Source organism: Meles meles, chromosome 20 (genome assembly GCF_922984935.1).
Source record: "Meles meles chromosome 20, mMelMel3.1 paternal haplotype, whole genome shotgun sequence".
Taxonomy (NCBI): Eukaryota; Metazoa; Chordata; class Mammalia; order Carnivora; family Mustelidae; genus Meles; species Meles meles.
In genome coordinates this window covers 26,046,275-26,070,498 of record NC_060085.1, presented here as the reverse complement: position 1 = coordinate 26,070,498, position 24,224 = coordinate 26,046,275, and the positions used below count along the sequence as shown (strand labels likewise).

General features: G+C 39.6%; 1 protein-coding gene across 2 annotated transcripts in view; it reads right to left on the bottom strand.

Annotated features, from left to right (window-relative positions):
- Window positions 1–8,052, bottom strand: part of APPL1 (adaptor protein, phosphotyrosine interacting with PH domain and leucine zipper 1) — a 41,221-nt gene extending 33,169 nt beyond the window's left edge. Inside the window, exons 1-3 of one of the 2 annotated variants that reach the window (XM_045990855.1) lie at window positions 7,836–8,051; window positions 2,322–2,420; window positions 355–414 (exon numbers count right to left, since the gene is read on the bottom strand). In XM_045990855.1, coding sequence (XP_045846811.1) covers window positions 355–414; window positions 2,322–2,420; window positions 7,836–7,889 — 213 coding nt within the window. In that variant the 5' untranslated portion in view covers window positions 7,890–8,051. Of the gene's footprint in view, window positions 1–354; window positions 415–2,321; window positions 2,421–7,835 lie in introns of both variants that reach the window. The other variant, XM_045990856.1, reaches the window with a different exon arrangement.
- Between the last annotated feature and the right edge of the window lie 16,172 nt (window positions 8,053–24,224).

The window sequence follows — 24,224 nt, the reverse complement described above, 5'->3', positions numbered from 1 at the left end:
TGTACAATTAGTAAACATTACTTAAAATGTTTGCTAAGCAACTGATTAACATAGTATTATAGGAATGCACACCACACTAGGAGTTCAAAGATTTGTTTCGTTCTAATTCTTCCAATAACCAGCTATATAATGAGTAAGCCTCAGTTTCCTTATTTGAAAGAAGAAGAGAAGTCAATTAAATAACTTCTACCTAAGATTAATTAAAAGGAGCTAGAATGGAATTTCAACAGCATATCAAAATTACTTTCTATGAATTCAAAAAAGCTTAGGATTCTTGATGAGAAATTCTATTTATACAGATACTTTATCACTGCATATTTTCAATTAGGCTTTTAAAATATTCACATACAATACCTGTTTTTCATATTCTTTTAAAAGTTTTGAAGTCAGGTGTGTTGCTGCACTTAATTCATTCTGTGGGGGGAATCAGCATTCAAATTAACACAATATTACTGATTAAGAAAAAGCTTTAGTTGAAGATACCTACGCACTTTTGTTTTTTACTTAATATAAGTGCTATATAACGCGTTCTCTAAAGCCCCCATTAAATCACTGGAAAGGGAACTACCATTAAAGCACTTTAAAGGGAAACTCAAACCATTAAACAGATACCATCAAGGAACTCAGCAGTGTTCTTCTAGTTGTACTTTTTTTTTAGCTAATAAAAACTCAGCATTAAATATTGTTAAAGCTTTTTGGGGCGTCTGGGTGGCTCAGTGCATTAAGCCGCTGCCTTCGGGTCAGGTCATGATCTCAGGGTCCTGGGATCGAGCCCCGCATCGGGCTCTCTGCTCCACAGGGAGCCTGCTTCTCTCTCTCTCTCTCTCTGCCTACCTCTCTATTTGTGATCTCTCTCTCTGTCAAATGAATAAATAAAATCTTTAAAAATAAAAAATTGTTGGGGCGCCTGGGTGGCTCAGTGGATTAAGCCGCTGCCTTCGGCTCGGGTCATGATCTCAGGGTCCTGGGATCGAGCCCCGCATCGGGCTCTCTGCCCTGCAGGGAGCCTGCTTCCTCCTCTCTCTCTGCCTGCCTCTCTGCCTACTTGTGATCTCTCTCTCTGTCAAATAAGTAAATAAAATCTTTAAAAAAAAAAAAAAATTGTTAAAGCTTTAAAGTTAGAAGTAAACTGTATATAATCTTAGCAAAATCTTGAGAGTCTACATTGATGACAAATTATTCCTCTCTCTACGTACTGAAACTATACCAATACATTTAACAACATACAACCAAACTATGGTTAGCCTAGTCATGCAATACAGCAACACAGAAATATGAAGGGATTACTCTCAAGTTTTTTTTCTAGTGATGAATACAATGACAAAATTAACATTTCTTTTACACAGTAATCTCTGGGGTCAGGAGTCAAATCTTGAGAGACCAATCGCAAGGAAAAAAAATCACAACTATCCCAGCAACTTTTTAATTCATTTTTTAAAAGATTTTTACCTACAGAGAGAGAAAGTGTACAGGCACATGACTTGGAGTAGGGGCAAAAGAAAAGAAAGACTCCCAAGCAGACTTGGAGCTGAGCACAGAGCCTGATGTGGGGGCTTGACTTCACAACCCTGAGATCATCGTAAGCTGAGCCAAAATTAAGAGTTGGACCCTTAACTGACTGAGCCACCTGGGCGCCCCTTAGAGCAACTTTTTAGTACATAATGAAAATGTGAATCCAGAAAGAAGGTAAAATGAGAAAGGGGGAAAAAAAAACTTGTACACCTAATTAATCCCTAAGAAAGCTTATCATAGAACCCAGTTGCTGTTAAGGCTTATAATTAAGTTACATAAACACAGCTTCAAATCTTAAACCTGCTCAACAAAACAATCTAGTCATCTCCTTAAATTCATCTCCCAGTACCCAGAGTTACATCCAATTTTTATTGTCTGCTTCTCACTAAACATTAACTACTTTCAATCCTTTACTCAAAAAGGGAGAAATGTTCCGTAAGATTAAAAGCGCAATTAGGGAAAACCCTGGTGACCAAATGGGGTTTTCAGTCAAATCTTAGGCAAAGATCATGATCAGTAAGTTTCAGTAAGAAAGTTCTTACTATGTCTGGGAAAAAAGGGAAAGATGCTTCAATCTTTATCTCTTCTGTAGCACTGCCAACTACACACTAGTAATTGGAATGTGAGCTTTAATACAAAATACTTAAAAGTTCATGCGTCAAAAAAAAAAAAAAAGTTCAAGCATCCACTCAACAAATATTACTATGAGCTCAGGATAGAGCTAGGCACCAGTAAACAAGGCAGGCCACTACCTATGTCTGTTCTTACGGGCTTCAAGAGTCATTTTAAAAAAGCAGTTAGGCCTTTACCTGTGCATCATAAATCCGCAGCATAGCTTGATACAACTGGTTCATATAGTTGGAAATAGCTGTAGCATCTTCTTCAAATACACCCAGTAAAGACCTTGTCTGTATAAAATAAAAGCAGTAAGTTTACATTAACCATTATATAAATCATATAGAAAATTATTTTCTAAAGGAAGGAAAAATACTTGGATATCAGGGCTCTAAGAATTCTGAGTCTTAACCTATTTTCTCTTTTGATAGTAATGCCAAGATGCTGGGGTTCTTTGTTCTCAATTTCACTTCACTAAAATGGAGGGATTTTCCAACTACATCACACAAAATTTATTTTTATTTATTTTTTTAGGACAGGAACAGAGGGAGAGAGAATCTCAAGCAGGCTCCACGCCCAGTGCAGTTCTATCCCACAACCCTGAGATCATGACCTGACCAAAATCAGGAGTTGAACGCTTAACTGACTGAACCACTCAGCACCCCCATCACATAAACTTTAAAAGAACAACAAAGGTATATTTTCATGAATTAAAAAGTCTGTAATTAAACTAAGATCAACAAAAATATACAAGGCTAAATTAACAGTATTCCACGTATAAATATTTTAGAAGTCTTATTTCAGGATAACTCAGTATGATTTCTTTTTCCGTGGTCTCTTGTAATGCCAAACCCCTCCCCGTCCTAATCCAAAATAACAACATAGTACCCATTCCCAACATGGCCTAGTAAACACTAACTTGGATTTTGAGTATAGAATTTGAGGTTCTTTTTTTCTTCTTCTTTATACTTATCTATATTGTTAAGCTTTTTTTTTAAGATTTTATTTACTTATTGACAGAGAAAGAGAGATCACAAATAGGCAGAGCAGCAAGCAGAGATAGAGGGGGAAGCAGGCTCCTCGCTGAGCAGGGATCCCGAAGTGGGGCTCAATCCCAGGACCCTGAGATCATGACCTGAGCCGAAGGCAGAGGCTTAATCCACTGACCCACCCAGGTGCCCCAAGTTAAACTTTTTTTCTTTGAATGCAGTAAGCATTTCCCCTTCATTTTAAGGGGGAAAATGTGTCAGTACTAAATGTTACAGACTGTCAATAAAAAGGGTCAGAGATAAGGAAACTCAGCATATCAAGGCAAGCATACTCACTTTTTCATATCCCAAAGATAAAGAAAGAAAATACCAACAACTATTGAGATAACTGCAATTTAAAATCTAAAAGATGACCCTGTATTTTTATTCTACAAATAATTCATTCTTAGAAGGTCGTTTTTAAGCTTCCTATTTTCGGAAAAGGAAGCTAAATCAATATGGTTTAAAAAAAAAAAAAAAAAGGAGGGCACAAAATCATTATGTCCACATATGAAATCCATGTTGTCAGTCCTCTTTCCTAAGCCCCAGAGATTTAGATATGACAGAAATTCACTCTTTAGCTCTATGCCCCCTCCTATTCCCCACAGTGCTATTTTAAGATGTAAAAAAGAAAACATCAAGAAATCTTGATTAGCGCCATTCTTAAGAAAAATCTGCCATTTCATTTTTTTGTTTCCCCAAAATTATTATTCTAGTTCAAAGAATTACACATTTATGCAAAAACCTGCAGTGGATTTACGTTAAAAAGATCTCCTTAGCCCTAAACACTGTTAAAACAGGTTCCCTATTTAAAACTAATAATATCCAGGGTGCCTGGGTGGCTCAGTGGGTTAAGCCTCTGCCTTCAGCTCAGGTCATGATCTCAGGGTCCTGGGATCGAGTCCCACATTCGGCTCTCTGCTCGGCAGGGAGCCTGCTTCCTCCTCTCTCTCTGCCTGCCTCTCTGCCTACTTGTTTGTGATCTCTGTCAAAAAATAAATCTTTAAAAAAAAAAATAAAACTAATAATATCCAGTTAGCACTTTATAAAAGTACCTCAATACGGTACCATTTCATTGAATCTATAATGACATCCACTGTGAGCTGTGCCATTTTTTTAAAAAAGATTTGAGAGAGAGAGCGCACATGCGCACAAACACCAGAGAGGAGGGGCAAAGGGAAAGAATCTTCAAGGAGACTCCTCACTGAGCATGGAGCCTGATACAGAGCTGGATCCCACAACCCATGAGATCATGTGACCTGAGTCAAAACCAAGAGTCAGATGCTTAACCAGATGCTTAACCGACTGAGCCACCAAGGCTCTGCACCATTTTTAAATACTACTTAAACAAAATAATGCCAGCAATTAAGCTGTCATTTGAGGTTTTTTTAGGTCTTTCAACTTCGACTTTATATTTGTGGAAATGGACCCTTAGACAGAATTTGATATACAACTCCTATGAACATAAAAGGAAAACACAAACAGCATAAATTTAATATTATCCTAACATTTCTTCAGAGTTCAATTCTTGTGAGTCACTTCTTGATGTAAGAATCAATATCCATGTTTTCTCAACCAATATTATTCTGTGCCATGGGGGTGATAAATATTTCTTAGAAGTGTTCCACTTTTGTCCCCAGTATTTTCTTCCAAACCACTGATACCCATTCAGCAAATTTTGATGGTGGCACTTGGTTTCATCGCAGGAGTCAAAGGAATATTTTCAGACAACAGGACTGATGGTCCTTCAAGTGGCTGTTAAATTAAGTTGCTGAATGCTGAAAGGCCGCATTTGACCAGTCATGCCACTAGGAGAAACAATCATGTGTGCACATTTGCAACCAATTACAAATAAATTGTCAGCTGTAGGGGGGCATCTATCTCAGTATCAGACATGTCAAGATGTGGAAAAAGGAAAAAAAAAGTAGTTCTCATAATCTGTGAATGTATTCCATATTATGTCAAAGAAAGAAGTTCTCAATTGGGACTAGAGTTTTATCTTCCTAGTTCTAGCATTGATGAATCACTGATATTTATCTATACATAAAATCAATCATTTTTAAAAGATCATATCTGTTATTAACCAGCAAGTTTCATTTTGCTCCAGATTTTCAAAACGATATATAACTATGGACAAGACATCTAGTGTAGCCTTAAAGATTTCCTGTCTCAATAAATATGATCTTTTGCAGAATGGGAGATTAAATTCTAAAGATGTTTATATCCAATCAACTAAATTTGAACTTGCAAATAGCCCTCTATTTTAACACTTACTATAAATCAAAACTAAAAATGGGTAACTGCGATTTAGGATACTCTTCTATGACTCCAGGTTCTAACTTCTTTACATAGCAACTGACAGGACACTTTTGACTAGGATCAAATGATCTAAATAGAAACCTATCTACATTCTTTTTGTTATTTGACTTCTTGGACTCTATCCTAGATAAACAGTCCATATAACAAAAATTTATGCCTCAAAGCATTAACCTCAGTCCTACATATAAGACAAAACTTGTGGAAAACTCTTGAAGTCCAACAGTAGGACAACTGTTAAGTCACTTAACATGCAACTTTCAAATTTTTTTACTCAGAATTTAATAATATGTGAACATATTTACATTACAATGTTAAGTTAAAGCCGAATAAAAATTGTTATGCACAACAGAACTTTAAATACATTAAAATATATAAAAGAAAACAAGGAAAAATTGTTTAAACAGGGTTTGCTGCTGGGTGCAGGACAGGGAACTGTGTTTCTATACCTTCCAATTTTTCTAAAGCACGTACCTATGATTTTTATAATTAGGTACAAAAATAAAAACACTCACTATAAAAGCTGAGATTCAGAGAAGTTGACAGACTTTCCTTAAAGTGAAGTGGTAGTGAAGACTCAAACTCCATCCTGAACCTCGGAATCCAGGGCTTTTCATCCTACCACAAGTTCTCCCTATGTATTACTTCCAAGCATCTTCCCTTTCTAAATCTCATTTGTCCCAACTAATTTTTCCAAGTAAATAATACCTAGTTCAAATGATTACTTACAGAAATTGAAAGAATATCAAGGTGGCTATTTTCATTAAAAATTACTATAAAACTGAAACCAATATAGCATGTACTTGTAAAAAAACAATGAATGCTCAAGTTGTAAACTCACTGTGTGAAAAGTACAAGAAATTAGTCTGATGAGTCAGATCATATCCTCCACACAAGTCATGGCAAGGGCACCGTGCTATCCATTCTGGACTGTGTATAATCTTTATGGGCTATAAAAACCAGGCCAGGTAAGAAAGGTAAGGCAACCTGCTGAGTCTTATGTAATAGCAGTAAAGTGACAAAGTGCACCTGACCAATACATGCCAAAAAATTTTTTACAAAACATCTGAAACAAATATAGCTTCTAACTTTACACTGCAGAAATCATTAAGAACTTGAACTAGCTATACTGGCAGTCAAGATAAACCAAGATGTGGGGTTTATTCTGTGTCAGTTTAGGCTGATAAGAGAACATTACAGCAAAAAACTGGCTTGTGAAGATAACTCTCCCCCTGGGTGGGGGGAGAAATCAAGTCCACAATCAGAGCCTGACTTCCACTTGGCAATTAAAACTGGCACAAAGTTATGACACACGTCACACAGGCCAGGGGGATCCAGCCCCTTCTTCCTCATCTTTTGGGGCCATATTAAACTATCAAGACACGCATGAAACATGTGCAATTGCAGTTCTGAATAAACAGCATTTCAGAGTTTGCCAGCCAGCAACCTAGTGGCCTTAAATCGCTTAAATTGTTGTGTGAAAAAGGCGCTTGGGGATGGTGTTCCTCAACCCAACTTACCGCGCCTACCTACATGTTTCTAACAAAACTCATTTCATTCTTCAACAATGAACACGTAACAAACTGTTACATTTCCCTAGACTGCCTGAGGCGAGAGCAGCCACAGCGGCATTATCCCCCAAAGCACGGAAACACGGGCTTTTATTCTGATGAGTTTATTAGGGCCAAGTCTGCATCATTCCGCGCAGCAGTCTTGGAGCCGCGAAGGCGCCGTCCATCACAAGCCGTGCACAGCTCGAGTGACAGCGGATACAGTCGCGGCCACGCACTGGACACAGTCCGCGGGGAGCCTCCGAACCACGTGAAGGGCTTCGCCGGTGACTCTCCACGCGGGCAAACCAGCAGCCTTCCAGCATCTCCCGAAGAAAAACTATCCATTTCCTTCCCTAGGTTGCTCAGAAATCATGGAATAAGTCTACGGTTGTTTGTTTTTGTTTTCCTCCTTCTGTCCTTCCTCCGAAGAGACCTTCGGGGAGGAAACCCCAGGACTGGCATTTATGACCTTACAGGACGGAGATAAAAACGCACCTTTCCTCAAATACAAGGGAGCCCCAAAACGTACGTGACCGCCAGGCCCACGAGCGAAGGCGGCAGAGGCTCGGTCGCCGCCCGCCGGCGTCCCAGACCCCGCGCGTGCCTCTCGGCCCAGCCGCACAGGCCCACGCGGGCCTCGGGTTGCCGGGCGGGCCGCGGCGGCTCGGGGCGCGGCCCGCGACGGGCGGGGACCCTGGGCGACGCGGAGCCCACCTGGGCCGGGGCGGGCACCTGCGGCGGCAGCGGCGCCAGGCCTGGGGTCCGCCCGCCCTGCTCCTTCCCTCGCCTCGCGCCGCCGCCCGCGCCTCACCTGCGGGCTGTCCTCCAGCGTCTCCTCGATGGGCAGCTTGTCGATTCCCGGCATCGTGGCGGAGGGAGGGCGGCGGCAGGAGACACGGCAGCCGCCCACAGCTCCCCGCACCCGCCCGTTCGCCTGCAGCAGCTGACCCCGACCCGCCCTCTCTTACAGGCGCGGCCGCTGTCGCCGCCCGCGCAGCTCTCGCCGGGCGCCGTGCGGCCGCGCGGGAAATCCCGCCCCCTCGGCCGCTCTGCCCCGCCTCCCGGAACGTGCATTGGCTCGCGGCGACGCCCGTCTGCGCGGCGGGGTCGACCGAGAGGTTCCTCGGCCGCGCTGGGCTGTACGGTGAGCGGCGGGCGGCCTTGGAGGCTACGGTGCTTTCTTGCAAGGACCTTATACCCTGCCCGCGCGTTTTGATGTAAATTGTAGGGGACCGTCTACCCTCCCACCTCCGACAGCGAACGTTTCCGGGAACGAGAGCCTCGTTTGAGGAGGACCACAGTAGGAGTGTGGGGCGGCTTTCCTTCTCCCGCAGCATTTTTCATCAGACCGCGGAAGAGGCCCTACTGCCGGGGGCCTTTCTTAGTTGCTTAAATTACAACGTTCGCGTCCCTGCGCGGAGCGTCCCGTCTACTCCCCACCCCCAACCCTCCAGCAAAATGGTGCTGGCTACCTCAGATGTTTGTGAAATCCCAAGTTGTGTCTTTAATAGGGTCTACCAGTAGATTCACGGACAATAAACTCGAAATTATTTTTCCGGGCACTTGGGTATCAGTATGTTCAGTTAAAAACATGCGATTTGTTGTCAATTCATCAATTCTTAACCTGGCCTTGAAGGGCTCGTTCCTCAATTCAGACTCCCGATTTTCTTTTAAATCGCAAATGACAACATTTTTTAAAGATCTGGATACACTGGTTAATTATGTCGGTAACTGATAGCATTTATGTTAGGTCAAAAAGTTTTGGAAGAAGTTTTAAATAGCTTCTTCAGCTTCTAATTTTACAGTAGATAATAGTGAAGTCCTAATTCCAGAACCTGGTCTGGATTGGAACTCCTGGTTCTTTGTCCTTCTTCCCCAACCTCATACTGCCTCATTTATTTCTCTGTAGAGCTATAAGAAGTTTTCATCAGTATACCAAAAAAAAAAAAAAAAAAAAGCAAAATCATAAGTGTCTCGTGAAATTCTAGCCATTTGGAGCACCTGGCTGGCTCTGTTGGTAAAGCATGGGACTCTCAATCTTGGAGTTGTGGGTTCAAGGCCCACATTGGGTGTAGACATCACTTAAAAAACAAAATCAGGGACACCTGGGTGGCTCAGTGGGTTAAGCCTCTGCCTTCAGCTCAGGTCATGATCCCAGGGTCTTGGGTTTGAGCCCAGCTCTGGGCTCTCTGCTCAGCGGGGTTCCTGCTTCCACCTCTTTCTCTCTCTCTCTCTCTGCCTACTTGTCATCTCTGTCTGTCAAATAAATAAATAAAATCTTTTTTAAAAATCGTTAAAATAAAACTCTGGCCACTAATCCAGTCAATCCATTCTATTTTCATTCAAGAAATACAAGAAATGCTGAGTTAAGATTACTAGTTGCCTGGTTCCACAGATACACTGGAATAAATCCAGATACAGTAGAACAAACCCAAATATGGGAACAGGAACAGAAGTTACATATTTCAGACTAAAATGGTAGATTTTCCCATGACCTCTTGAAGGAAAGATAAAATCTGGTTTTAAAAGTTTTACCAGGGGCGCCTGGGTGGCTCAGTGGGTTAAAGCCTCTGCCTTCGGCTCAGGTCATGATCCCAGAGTCCTGGGATCGAGCCCCGCATCGGGCTGTCTGCTCTGCGGACAGCCTGCTTCCTCCTCTCTCTCTCTGCCTGCCTCTCTGCCTACTTGTGATCTGTCTGTCAAATAAATAAAATCTTTAAAAAAATAAAAAATAAAAATAAAATAAAAATAAAAGTTTTACCAAATAGGGGCACCTGGGTGGCTCAGCCTGAGCCTTCAGCTCAGGTCATGACCCCAGGGTCCTGGGATCAAGCCCTGCATTGGGCTCCCTGCTTGGCCGGAAGCCTGCTTCTCCTTATCTCACTTGTGTTCACTCTCTTGCTGTGTCTCTGTCAAATAAATAAATAAAATCTTGAAAAAAAAATAGTTTTACGAAATAGATTGCAGTATCATTTCCCAGAATTATTCTTAGTGTAATAAGCTTTAAATAAGTGTTCTCTCCTTAAATTGTTTGTTAACCACAAACCCTTCTAGAAGAGATTTTTAATTTTGGAAAGGTGGTTTGTAATCAGTTCTTAGAGTTACTGGTTTCCAGCCTCTTCAAAGTACTCAGCATCTTACAGATTCCAATAACCCAACTCTTCGCTTTGGTATTTGTTTTCTGCTCTGTCAGGACAGTGACATGCAACCTGGCTCTAAAGAAGAAAGATTTTTCAAAGCAAATGGACTTCTTATAAGCTATGATTTAGCTTGTAAATGAAGGAGAAGAAAGATTGTAGCAACTGATAAGAATCAAGAGTTAGTGACAAGTAAAAACAAGTGTAAGAAAGAAGAGTAATTGTGTGTTGTAACTGAAGGGGTTTGGCCAGTTCACTTGGCCAAACCAAACAATTCAATGAAAAATTCTGTTAGGTATCTGAGTTATCTGGGTGGCATATTATCATCAAGTTAAGTGGTTTCCTTTTTTTTTTATTTCTGCACATCTAAACTGTATTTTTGTAAAGGATTCTCAAGCAGTTATGAGGGAGTGGCAAGAAATTCTTGCCAGGTTTAGCCAATCAGAAAAAATGAAATAGATGTGGGAGGGGCTTTTAAAAAATGAAACAAACACAAACAAGTTGACTTTCAATTGTGTGGAGAAGCAATTTAGTCAAATTACAAAACTAGAAAGAATCTTACCAGGACTTCTTTTTGGATCCTCTGCCTTTAGGCTATTGTATACTCTCATTCAAAAAGATAATTGTATTTACTATTTTAAAACATTTCTAAAACTACAGAACTCACAGTCTCCTTTGGTAACCCCTTTAATCAGACTAAATTTTGTACAGTTGACCAAACTCAGTTCTTTTTATACAGGAAACGAGGCTTGTTCAGAAAATGCCTTGAGGGTTACTGGAGACTCCTGTGGTAGGATGGTAAAAACTTTGGCCAGCTGGATAATTTTATGGAAGGCAAGGCAGGATTAAACAACACCCACTAAAGAATTCTTTGAGATGTTTCACACATATAATTCATTGAGATGTTTCCATATAATTTACAACAAAAGGACATATAATCTTGTAAATGGATTTGTTAATTATTAGCCTCCTAAAATTATATTTTATCTTCTCATAATTAGGTTTTTACATGATATTCCTTGAAGTTCTGGTCTGTGGTCTATAATAGGAAAGAACCCAACAACCTCAAGGATGCTGGTGCTTTACAGTTCAAAATTATCCCCATACGTTAGTGGTTACCTAACTCATGTACATGCAAAATTTATCTTGGGGAGGTTCTTAGGATATAAATTCTTGAGCCCAGCTGGGAGATTCTAATGCAGTAGGTCAGAAGTGGGGCTGGGAATTTCCCCAGATGAGTTCAAAGATAATCTTCAAAGCACGTGTTGAAAATCTCTGTCCAAAAAGGAGAATAGCTAGGGGCACCTGGCTGGCTCTGTTGGTAGAGCATGTGATTTTTGATCTCAGAGTTGTGAGTTCAAGCCCCACGTTGGGTGTAGAGATCACTTAAAAATAAAATCTTGGGATGCTCGGGTGGCTCAGTCTGCTAAGCGTCCAACTCTTAATTTCAGATCAGGCCATGATCTCAGGGTTGTGAGATCAAGCCTCACAAGGGGCTTGGTCCTGGGCATTGAGCCTGCTTAAGAATCTCTTTTCCTGGGGTGCCTGGGTGGCTCAGTGTGTTAAGCTGCTGCCTTTGGCTCCAGTCATGATCTCGGGGTCCTGGGATCTAGTCCTGCATCCGGCTCTCTGCTCAGCAGGGAGCCTGCTTCCCTCTCTCTCTCTCTCTGCCTGCCTCTCTATCTGCTTGTGATTTCTCTCTGTCAAATAAATAAATAAAATCTTAAAAAAAAATTCTCTTTTCCTCTTTCTCTGCCCCTTCCTCCTCTCTAAAAATAAAATAATAATAATAATAAATAAGTAAATGAAATCTTTTTCTAAATAGAGAATAAACATTTCTCTTGCCCAATTAAGTTTGTATTTTAGAAAATTTAAAGAGTCACGTAAACATTTAGGAAAAGAGTTGAGGATGGTGAAAGGGAACCATTTCAAAGCAAGGTTATTCCCCTGTTTTTATATCTTGGGTTGTTTTTTTTTTGAAAGTGGGGAAGGAGAGATGCCCTAAGGCTTCTCTGAAAGAAGTCAATGTGTTCCATGACTGTTTAATCATTAAAAATTTTAATTTTCACAGAACCACAGAGGACAGTAAAAAATAGAGTAAATGAGAATTGATTAAAACAGTACTGTTTATCACTCCGCTACTGTAGAAGAGTCTCAGGGTTAAGTAGCAAGCACCTCCTTCCAAGAAACACTAGGTGGTGCTCTGAATTTAGTTTTAATTCAAATACTTTAGGAAATGGCTGTCTTCAACAAATATTTATTAGGTTATGAACAAAACAGTAAAGATCCTCGCCCTTGTGGAGCTACGGTTTAGTGGGGAGGGTGGGAAGAAAGGCAGACAATAGAAAACAAACATAATAAGTGGTATTAGGAGCACAGTGTATTAGAAAGTGGTAAGTGCTGGGAAAAATAAGACAGGGAAAATAAGGTTGGAGGCAGTTCCAATTTTAAACAGGCTCATCAGAGTGGGCTTCATTGAGAAGGAGAGATCTGAACAAAAAGTTGAAGGAATCACTGGAGTGAGTGATGGGGATATCTGGGGATAAAGTGTTCCAGGAAGACGAACAACCAGGGCAGAGGTTTTACACCCTAAGACAGGAGTGGCCCAGACTGTTTTAAGAATTGCATAAAGCGTCTTTTCATGTGTCTGTTGGCCATCTGTATGCCTTCTTTGGAAAAGTGTCTATTTGGGTTCATAATCCCCTGCCTATTTTTTAATTGGACTTTTTGGGTTTTTTGGGTGTTGTGTTGTATAAGTTCTTTATATGTTTTGGATATCACCCCCTTAACAGGGAAATCATTTGTGCTTAACTTCTCCCATTCTGAGGTTGCATTTTTGTTTTGTTGATGGTTTCCTTTGCTGTGCAAAGCTTTTTACTTTGGGGTAGAAGACATGCAGATGGCCAACAGATACATAAAGAGATGATCAGCATCACTAATCATCAGGGAAATGCAAATCAAAACTGCAAAGAGATATCACCTTACACCTGTCAGATGACTAGTATCAAAAAGGAAAGAAATAGCAAGTGTTGGTGAGGCTGTAGAGAAAAGGGAGCTCTCTTACATTGCTGGTGGGAATGTAAACTGGTACAATGACTACACAAAACAGAATGGAGTTTCCTCAAAAATTTTATTTTTATTTTTTTTAAAGATTTTGTTTATTTTTACTTATTTGACAGAGAGAGATCACAAGAGGCAGAGAAGCAGGCAGAGAGAGTGAGAGGGAAGCAGGCTCCCCTCTGAGCAGAGAGCCCGATGCGGGACTCGATCCCAGGACCCCGAGATCATGACCTGAGCCGAAGGCAGCGGCTTAAACCACTGAGCCACCCAGGCGCCCTCCTCAAAAATTTTAAATCAGAAATACCATATGATCCAGTAATCACACTACTGGGTATCTAAGAAAGATACCTACGATAGATATCTAAGATATCTAAAGCTATCAAAGAAAATAAAACACCAATTCAAAAAGATACATGCACCCCTATGTTCACTGCAGTGTTATCTATAGTGGCCAAGATATGGAAGCAACCTAAGTGTTCAGTGACAGATGAATGGATAAAGAAGATGTGGTGTGTGTATATATATATACATACACAATGGATAAAAAGAGTAAGTCATAAAAGAGAGTAAGATCTTGTCATTTGTGACGACATAGATGGACTGAGAAGGTGTAATGCTAAGAGAAATAACTCAGAGAAAGACCATTACCATATGATTTCATGATTCATTTATATAGAGAATCTTAAAAAAAAAATGAACAAACAAGCAAAAAAGCCAAAACCCAGAAATAGACTCATAAATACAGAGAATAAACTGGAAGTTGCCAGAAGGGAGAGGGGTTAGGAGATGGGAGAAATGGGTGAATGGGATTAAGACATGCAAACTTCCATTTCTAAAATAAAGAAGTTACAGAGATGGAAAGTATAGCATAGGGAATATAGTCAATAATACTGTAATTACCTTGTATGGTGAGAGATGGTAACTATACTTTTTGTGATGAACACTGTATAATGTATACAATTGTCAAATAACTATGTTGTGTACCTGAAATGAATATAACGTTGTATGACAACTTAATAAAATTGGAAAAAAGAATTTCATAGAGATCAGGATGGCAGGAAAGGAACAATCTGGGGAGAGGGTTGAAGGGGAGGAGGGAGGAAGAGGAGGCCAGATCACATAAAGCCTTGTGGCCTATGTGAGGATTTTGACTTTTACCCTGACTTTGGATAAGAACACCTTTATAGAGGTTGTGATTTGAAACAAACCACATTTGAAACAAATGTTGGGGAAGGTGAATGAATTAGTGATATACCATCAATCATGGACAAATTAACATTGTCCTAAGCAAACTCCATGTTTTTTGAGATTTAGTGATTTAAAAGAAAAATTACATCAGTGATTTAGCTAAATCACATTCTGTGTACAATGTCAAAAGCAATGTCTTAATAACAGAAGACAGTGATTTCATATAAAAACAAATGTATGATTTTTTTCCTCTTCCCTTCCTGAATAATTCAGTTCTCAAGCCATTAGGTGGGGCCAAATAAAGTCTGGTCAGGGTGGGTGAGGTACAGGGACCCAGAACAGGGTGTTGGAGTCCAACCAGGATAAGGAGGGCATCCCCACAAAGGAGCACCCTCATGGGGGTATCTGGAGCCTGTACAAAGTAGGGAGTAAATCTGTATAGGTGGGTGTGGGAGCACAGGAGGGATAAAGAGGCTATTTTGGTGGAGAGGCAGCTGGGAACAAACATGGGGTGAGGAGGGCATCTGCATGAGAGCGCAGTTTTGGAGTCCAGGTATAAAGAAGAAGGCTTTTATACAGCTTGGGAACCCGGTGCAGGATTTCAGAAAGCAAGGAGTGAGGAGAATATCCAGGAAGAAGGGCAGCGTAGTGCAGAGTCTCAGAGCCTGAGTGGGGTGAAGAAAGCCCCCACACAGAGAGTGGTTAAGTGTGGGGGGGGTGCACAGAGGTCAGAACCCAAGCAGGGAGAGAAGGGCTCTGTGCATGAGGAAGTACCTAGGACAGATTATGGGTGCTCTGGAGGAGTAAGGAAGGTTTCTATGTAGGAGGGCAGCCTGGCATGAGATGTCAGAGCTCCCTCCCTCAGAGGGAGTAGGGCATCCCTTCAGAGAGAGGGAGGTAACAATGCAAGTTTGGTTACATAGGGGGATACATCAGATAATTAAATATCTTTTTTTTTTTAAAGATTTTATTCATTTATTTGAAAGACAGAAATTACAAGTAGGCAGAGAGAGAGAGGAGGAAGCAGGCTCCTTGCTGAGCAGAGAGCCCGATGCGGGGCTTGATCCCAGGACCCTGGGATCATGACCTGAGCCGAAGGCAGAGGCTTTAACCCACTGAGCCACCCAGGCGCCCAGATAATTAAATATCTTGAAGATAATGGAAACCAGGTTTCTTACTGTCAGAGAAGGGAGTTGACAAATATGGAAAGGGAGAAAATCAGAGTGAACTTTTTGGTGTTAGTTTGGAATTACATGCATACCTTATTTTTTTGTGTTTTGGCCTTTTAAATTTAAATTCAGTTAATTAACATCCAGTATCTTGTTAGTTTCAGAGGTAGAGTTCAGGGATTCATCAGTCTTATGTAACACCCAGTGCTCATCACATCACATGCCCTCCTTAATGCCCATCACCCATTTACCCCATCGCCCTACCTTTCTCCCCTCCGGTATCCCTCAGTTTGTTTCCTATGATTAAGAGTCTCTTATGATTTATCTCCCTCTCTGATTTCATCTTGTTTTATTTTTTCTGAAATTCCTCATATCAGTGAGATCATGTGATAATTGTCTTTCTCTGACTGACTTATTTCACTTAGCATAATACCCTCTAGTTCCATCCATGTCATTGCAAATGGCAAGATTTCATTTTTTTTATGGCTGAGTAGTATTCCATTGTGTTTACTGTATATACTACATCTTCTTTATCCATTCATCTGTGGATGGACATCTGGGCTCCTTCTCTAGTTTGACTATTGTGGACATTGCTGCTATAAACATTGGGTGCTGGTGCCCCTTTGGATCACTACATTTGTACCCTTGGAGTAAATACCCAGTAGTGCAATTGCTGGGTTGTAGGGTAGCTCTATTTTCAAAGTTTTGAGGAACATTCATACTGTGGAAGAGCATCTTAATTAAATGCTCAGAGTTAAACATCACATGGGACAGAAAAAAGTCATGTTCTATCTGATAGCAAATAATGAAAAAAAAAAAAAAAAGCATCATTTCTGTGACATCCTGCCAGAGATGCTTAGCCTGAATCTAATCACAAAGAAACATCAAACAAAGCTTAAGTGAAGGATGTTCCACAAAGTAGCCAACTGTGACCTTCAAAAGTGTCCAGGTCATGAAAAATCAAGGAACTACTGAGCATTTGTTGCTGATTGAATGAGACTAGAGAGACACAACTGAAGACAATGTGTGATTCTGAACTGTATCCTTTTACTGTAAAGTATACTATTTGGGACAATGGTGAAACCTGAATGGAGTTTGATGGTTAGAGGATAGTGATAAGTCAGTGTTAATTTCCTGACTTAGATGCTCTTCTTGTTAAGTGTGTAGGAGAATGTCCTTGCTTGCAGGAAAAACACACAGAAGTATGCAGGGGTGATGAAGCATCATATCAGCAACTACTTCAAATGATTGGAGAGAAAAATGTTTGCACTGCACTTATGACTTCTCCGTAGGTTTGAGATTGCTTCAGAATTAAATACAAAATATTTAAAAATGAAAATGAAAACTGGTAATAGTTAAAATCATGAACAGACCAATGACATAATACATTACTAAAGTATGGTTTCCTTAGAATTTTTCAAATTCTAAAGAGAGATTATTAAGTAAATAGATGTCATGGCCATGAAAGAGTTTGTGGGTAAGGGATAAGACTTTGAGGCACTCAAAATATTCCAGGGATCATTTCTGCTCTTTTCTGTCCCTGTCCCCTAAAGACTTTCTACTTCAGTGGGGACCCAAACACCTCTGAGAATTCTCAGATAGTACCCATGTGGAAGGATTCATAAGTAACTGTGATGGTTACCTTATTTGGTTATAACCTATGAGAAATATGTATTTATTTTAAGACAATTCCACTAATATCTGAGTTGTTAGACTATTTCAGAAGTCTTCTAGTACTAAAATGACCTCACTTATTTAAGTTATGCATGTGAGGTATACAATAATAATGTTTATTATTCTAGATAAAGTTAGCCCCTAAAGTATTTTTATTTTATTTTTTTAAATGATTTATTTATTTATTTTAAAGAGAGAGAATGCTTACAAGCATGAGTTGGGGGAAGGGCAGAGGGAGAGGAAGAGGGAATCTCAAGCAGAATCCGCACTGAGTGCAGGACCCCAAGATCAATCCCACAACCCCAAGTTTGCAAACTGAGCGAAAATCAAGAGTTGGATGCTTAACTGGCTGCACCACCTTGGGGCCCCTGTATTTTTAGAATGTTTCTCACTTTACATTTCATGCTGCCAATTGTCGTTAGTATTTACCTTCTCATTCTGAAATACATATTTTAATTCTGAGGTCATTCAGTTTGCTATGTACCTGCTCATTTGTTTATATGATTAGAAATACAGTTTGCAAGTTATAAACTCTCCTTCATCTATATTCTCTTCTGGGTTAATGACATCATTATCCAACTGGTCACCTAAGCTAGAAATATGGGAATCACATTAACTTCCCCCCTCCACCTCCCCCTCAACACACACACACACACACACACACACACACACACACACACACATCCCTACACCTGATTGACCTTAAGTTACATTGCTTTTCCTGAAACATCTCTGCCTCAAAACATTTCTGAAAAGCCTTCATAATAACATTAGTAATGGTACTAAATTATGGCAAACATTTTAATGTTTACTATGTACCAGGCACTATTCCAAGGGCTTTGCAAGTTATCTCACTTGATCCTCAATTAGATAATATAATTATCCCCATTTTGCTATAGAGGAAACTGAGCACAGTTTCCTAAGTGATGTGCCCAAGGTCACACAGCTAAAAAGATGAGGCACTGGAATTTGGACCCAGGAATTTTGATATGAGAGTGGGCTCTTACCCACTGAGAGTATCTCAGTCCTGCTCACTCTCAACCAAACAGATTTGGACCCTTTTCTGCTTTCATAAGCTCTTGTGCATATATCTTCATTATGTTCTTACATTGAAATTTTGTATTTATATATTGGTATTCCCAAAATACTAAGAATTTTATTATTTATATTTATAAAAGTAGAAGGAGGGATGCCTGACCGGCTTGGTCTGTAGAGCATGCAACTCTTTTTTTTTTTAAAGATTTTTTTTTTATTTATTTGACAGAGAGAGATACAAGTAGGCAGAGAGGCAGGCAGAGAGAGCGAGAGGGAAGCAGGCTCCCTGCCGAGCAGAGAGCCGATGCGGGACTCGATCCCAGGACCCTGAGATCATGACCCGAGCCGAAGGCAGCGGCTTAAACCACTGAGCCACCCAGGCGCCCCTAGAGCATGCAACTCTTAATCTTGGGGTTGTGAGTTCAAGCCGCATATTGAGTGAAGAGACTACTTAAAAAATAAAACTTCAAAGGGCACCTGGGTGGCTCAGTGGGTTAAGCCTCTGCCTTCAGCTCAGGTTATGATCTCAGGGTCCTGGGATTGAGCCCCGCATCAGGCTCCCTGCTCAGCGGGGATACTACTTCCCCCTCTTTCTCTGCCTGCCTCTCTGCCTACTTATGATCTCTCTCTCTGTGTCAAATAAATACATAAAATCTTTTTAAAAAAATTTTTTTAAAAACATACAATAGAGAGAATAATGAATCCAATTATTGTACCTCTATTCATTAGACATAATAAATCCACATACACACATCACTCCAATTCAACACTTAAACGTCTTGTAACACTTGCTCTAATTTTCTTTGTTTTCTTGTTTTCCTGAAGTATCGTAAAGCAAAACCCAGACATCTTTAAATCTTACCTACAAATTCTAATGTAGAATATTTTTTACAAGGATTTTATTTATTTATTTGTTTGTTTGTTTGTTTGTTTGTTTTTACAGAACCATCATAACAATCTCACACCTAACAAAGTTAATTACTATCTTGATGATCAGTTTCTTGAGGATAGAAACCATTGCAGCTCCTGGTTACCTAGTGCTCCCTTGATATATGCTGGAGATTAATAAATGTTTGTTGTGATTCAATAAGGTTTTTTTTTTCCAAGTTAATAAGAACCATAACATTCATGCTCCAGAAGCAGTGTTTTAGCAACCATGAAGTCTTCACATTAACCGACAACTCTCATTTCATCTGCAACGGTTAGTTAGATTAAATGGCACTAAGGTGTTGGCCTTTGAGTATTGAATCTGAGGATAACCTGAGTCTGATTTAGCCTAGGTCTGAATTTTCTTGTTACCACTGTCACTCTGGGGAGAAAGACTAGACTGAATGGGAGTGTCTCTCGGTAAAGATTTGTTAGAAGGAAATATGACAGCATCCACCAAAAAAACAATAAGCCAGTTAAGCCTCTACCTTCAGCTCAGGTCACTCTTCAGAGAAATTTTTCATGGAAATACTCCTGCATGTATGCTAAAATATAAGTACAAGGTATTCATTGCTATAATGTTTTATTATAGTTTAAAAAGTTGGAGACAACCCTAAGTGCCCATTATCAGGGATATAATTCGATAAATTATGGTTTATCCACCTGATGAACTGCCGAGCAGCTGTTGAAGAGTGATGTAGAACTGTGTGGGCTGACACAGAGTCACTGTCAATGTCGGAGAGGACTGTGGAACAATACGTATGTCTGACTCTGTGTGGACAAAAATACTTGCGTGCACATCCGCCTGTTATATCAAGGAATAACAAAAAAGCAGGAAGCAGAGGCATAAAGTGTTAGTAATCATGGCAAATAGTAGGTTGGGGAGTAAAAATGGGGTAGAATTGAAGGAGATAATCATATCTTCTCTATTATTGTGAAAGTGAATGAATCTTTGAGAAATAAAAATACATTTGTGTTTCAGGTGATTTTATACGAAAATTTTTAAATCAAGGGCACGAGCTCAGCAAGGAATCTGCTTGAGATTCTCCCTCCGCCCATCCTCCCCTCTCTTTTTCTCTCTTTCTAAAATAAATGAAATAAATAAATCTTTTTTTAAAAAAATGATGTCAAGGGTATGCTATGTGCAAGGCACTATACTGAAAAGAATTTTAACTGATTTCAAAATGTTAAAATAAGAAACTGTACTCTTTTGAGATTTGAGAAGAACAAAGGCTGAGAAGTTTTTTAAACGTTAGAAATAAAGTGAACTTTTCCAACAAATATTTATTTATTTATTTTAAAGATTGCGTTTATTTATTTGACAGCAAGAGAGGGAACGCGAACGGGGGAGTGGGAGAGGGAAAATCAGGCTTCCTGTAGAACAGGGAGCTAGTTGCAGGGCTCAATCCCAGGACCTTGGGATCATGACCTGAACCAAAAGCAGATGCTTAACAACAGAGCCACTCAGACACCCCATCAATAAACTTTTATTTAATATCTCCTCTGTGACAGGCACTGTGATGGGTGCTAGGAGAGAGAGAAATGTGTATAAAACCCTCCCAATTCTTCAGAATAACGAGAAAGATATTTTGTGTCTTAAGTAATGAAAATGGCAGATGAGGGCCTTAGAAATGACTAAATGTCACAGCTGTGAACTGTTTGTTCAACATGACTCAGGAGTTTTTTATTCTAAACTCAGATTTTTAATTTTTCTTATTTAAGTAGAATTGATACACAGTGTTATAATAGTTTCAGCGCATATAAGCTCTGATTTTTAAGACAAATTCCCCATCTCCCTTCTTATTACATTTTAGTTATGGAATGCCAAAACATCCTCTGATTTGTGGATTACACTGGGGTGATACATGAGTAGTTCATGAGAAATTGGGAATACCTTACCACATTAAACAACAACAATCATAAACCTACAGCATTTACATTGCCTGTCCCATTTACAAGCCCCCACTCCCTATTCCCACCTCTCCATCCATCCATCTATTTGTTCATTCATTCAACAAATATTTTATTGAATGTCTACTTTGTCACTGTTTTAGGAGATACTGAAGGTGAAAGCAAAAAGTTATTTTATTTTAGAAAATACATTTTAATGTTTAAAAAAATGCAGTCTCAAATAGAACAGTGTAATTCCTGTGCAAAAGTAAGGGACAAGTGTCATTAAAGCTTTGCTTACTGCATTTCACAGAACATGAGCATAATAATTGTATGGCTGATCTGTAAAACTCTGTTAAAGCACCTAAAGCATTTTTCCTGATGTTAATGATTTGGAAGTTAATTGAAATACACAGAAAATAAATTGTTAGCAAATCCTGGGTAGATTTATAAATTACTAAAACAAAAAAAACATACACCTCTCGATTTTTATTTCACCTTGTACATATAGATGTTTAAAATGTAGACTGTCCAATTTTATGAGTCCTAAAATTTTCTTTTCAGTGTCAGTATGTCAGGCTTTTATTTCTTACATCAAAATAAGTGTTAAAAGATACTGAGGGGGGCGCCTGGGTGGCTCAGTGGGTTAAAACCTCTGCCTTCGGCTCAGGTCATGATCCCAGGGTCCTGGGACCAAGCCCCGCATCGGGTTCTCTGCTCTGCAGGGAGCCTGCTTCCTCCTCTCTCTCTGCCTGCCTCTCTGCCTAGTTGTGATTTCTCTCTGTCAAATAAATAAAATATTAAAAAAAAAAAAAAAAGATACTGAGGGGCGCCTGGGTGGCTCAGTGGGTTTAAGCCTCTGCCTTCGGCTCAGGTCATGATCCCAGGGTCCTGGGATCGAGCCCCACATCTGGACTCTCTGCTCAGCAGGGAGTCTGCCTCTCTGCCTTCTTGTGATCTCTGTCTGTCAAATATATGAATAGAATCTTTAAAATAAATAAGTAAATAAATAAATGAATGAATGAAAAAGATACTGAGGATGGGGTACCTGGGTGGCCCAATCAGTTAAGTGTCTCACTCTTGATTTTGGTTCAGGTCATGATCTCAGGGTTGTGAGATCAAGCCCTGCTTCGAGCTCCATGCTGGGCGTGGAGCCTGCTTAAGATTCTCTCTCTCCCTCTCCTTCGGTCCTTCCCCCCACCCTTTCTCCCTCTCTCTCTCAAAAAAACAAAAAACCAGATAGGGGCACCTGGGTGGCTCAGTCAGTTAAGCCTCTACCTTCAGCTCAGGTCACGATCTTGGAGTCCCAGGCTTGAGCCCAGCATTGGGCTCCCTGCTCAGTGGTTATTCTGCTTCTCCCTCTGCCCCTCACCCTGCTCATGCACTCTCTCAAACAAATAAATAAAGTCTTTTTAAAAAATAAAAAATTAATTAATTAAATAAAAAATTTAAAAAAAGAAATATTAAGGATATATCATATTCACTCACAACCCTTTCCTTAATTTATCAGTATCCTTTGATATTTATAACATGAGATCATTGATAAACATTATTACAGTGGCCATTAATCAATAAAACCAGTAGACAGGAATTTGGAGACCAAAAATCAGAGTCAAGTCTCTGCTGCTGGCTAGTTGGTGGCAGTTTACAACTGAACTCTCAGTTTCTGTTTTCTCAGCCACAAAAGAGTAGAGGATTTGTGAAAGGATTAAATACAAATATTTTAAATGCCTTAGAAGCTATAAAGCACTGTAGATATTTTGTGTTTCTATTCACTATGACATTACTCGAGATAAATGGTATTTATTAGAAACCAAAAGTAGACATATTAGTGGTCAACACTATTCCCTTGTCAGAAACAAAACAAGGAGGTTTCTTTTCATCATCACTGTTTTCAACACTGTTCTGTACTTCTGTAAGACCAGTGCTCTAACCACTGAGCTGTGGAGCCTATCCAACACTGTTCTGTACTTCTAGACCAGAAGTAAACAGAATTTTCTGCAGTGATGGAAATGTTTTGTCTGTACTGTCAAACATGGTAGCCACTGGCCACATGTGCTATCTAAATTTAAACAACTTACAATAAAACTAAATTTAAAATTCGTTTCCTCAGTTGCACTAGTTACATTTCAAGTTTTCATTAGCCATATGTGTCTAGTAGCTATCATATTGAATAATGCAAATATAAAACATTACTTCACCTTAGAAAATTCTACTGGATTAGGAGTTATTTGGTTTACAAATATAACCTTTAATAGTCACATATCCATCCATCTATTTTTTTAAATAAATGCATTTTAAAGCAAATTGCAGACATATATATTTCTCTCCTAAATTCTTTAGCATGCATATCATTAACTACAGTTCAATACTGATTTATGTTTTAATTGATAAAATTTTTAGGGGCGTCTGGGTGGCTCAGTGAGTTAAAGCCTCTGCCTTCGGCTCAGGTCATGGTCTCAGGGTCCTGGGATCGAGCCCCGCATCGTGCTCTCTGCTCCGCAGGGAGCCTGCTTCCTCCTCTCTGTCTCTGCCTGCCTCTCTGCCTACTTGTGATCTCTGTCAAATAAATAAATAAAATCTTAAAAAAAATTGATAAAATTTTATATACAGTGAAGGGAACAAATCTTTTAAAGAGTACCAATCAATGAATATTGATTAGATACCTACATCTATGTACTACAAACTCTAACAAGATCTAGAACATTGCCATAACCCCCCAAGTTTCCTTATTCTGCTTCCCCACCTCCACCTCTACTTTCTGATTTTTTTCAATACAAACTAATTTTGTCTGTTCTTAAATACCACATAAATGAAATCATACTACAAATACTCCTTTGTATAAGGCTTCTTTGACTTAGCATAAGGTGTTTACATTCATCTAGGTTGTTACATATATTGGTATTATATACCTCTATATTGCTGAGTTAAAGTCAGTTGTATAACTATGCCATAGTTAGTTTATCTACGTCCCTGTTGATAGACACCTAGTTGCCAATTTTGGGTATTATGTGAATATTCTCATGCAAGTCTTTTCCTAGACATGTGTTTACATTTTTCTAAGAATGGAATTGCTGGGTCATGACAGGTATATGTTTAATTGTTTGTTGCTAACATATA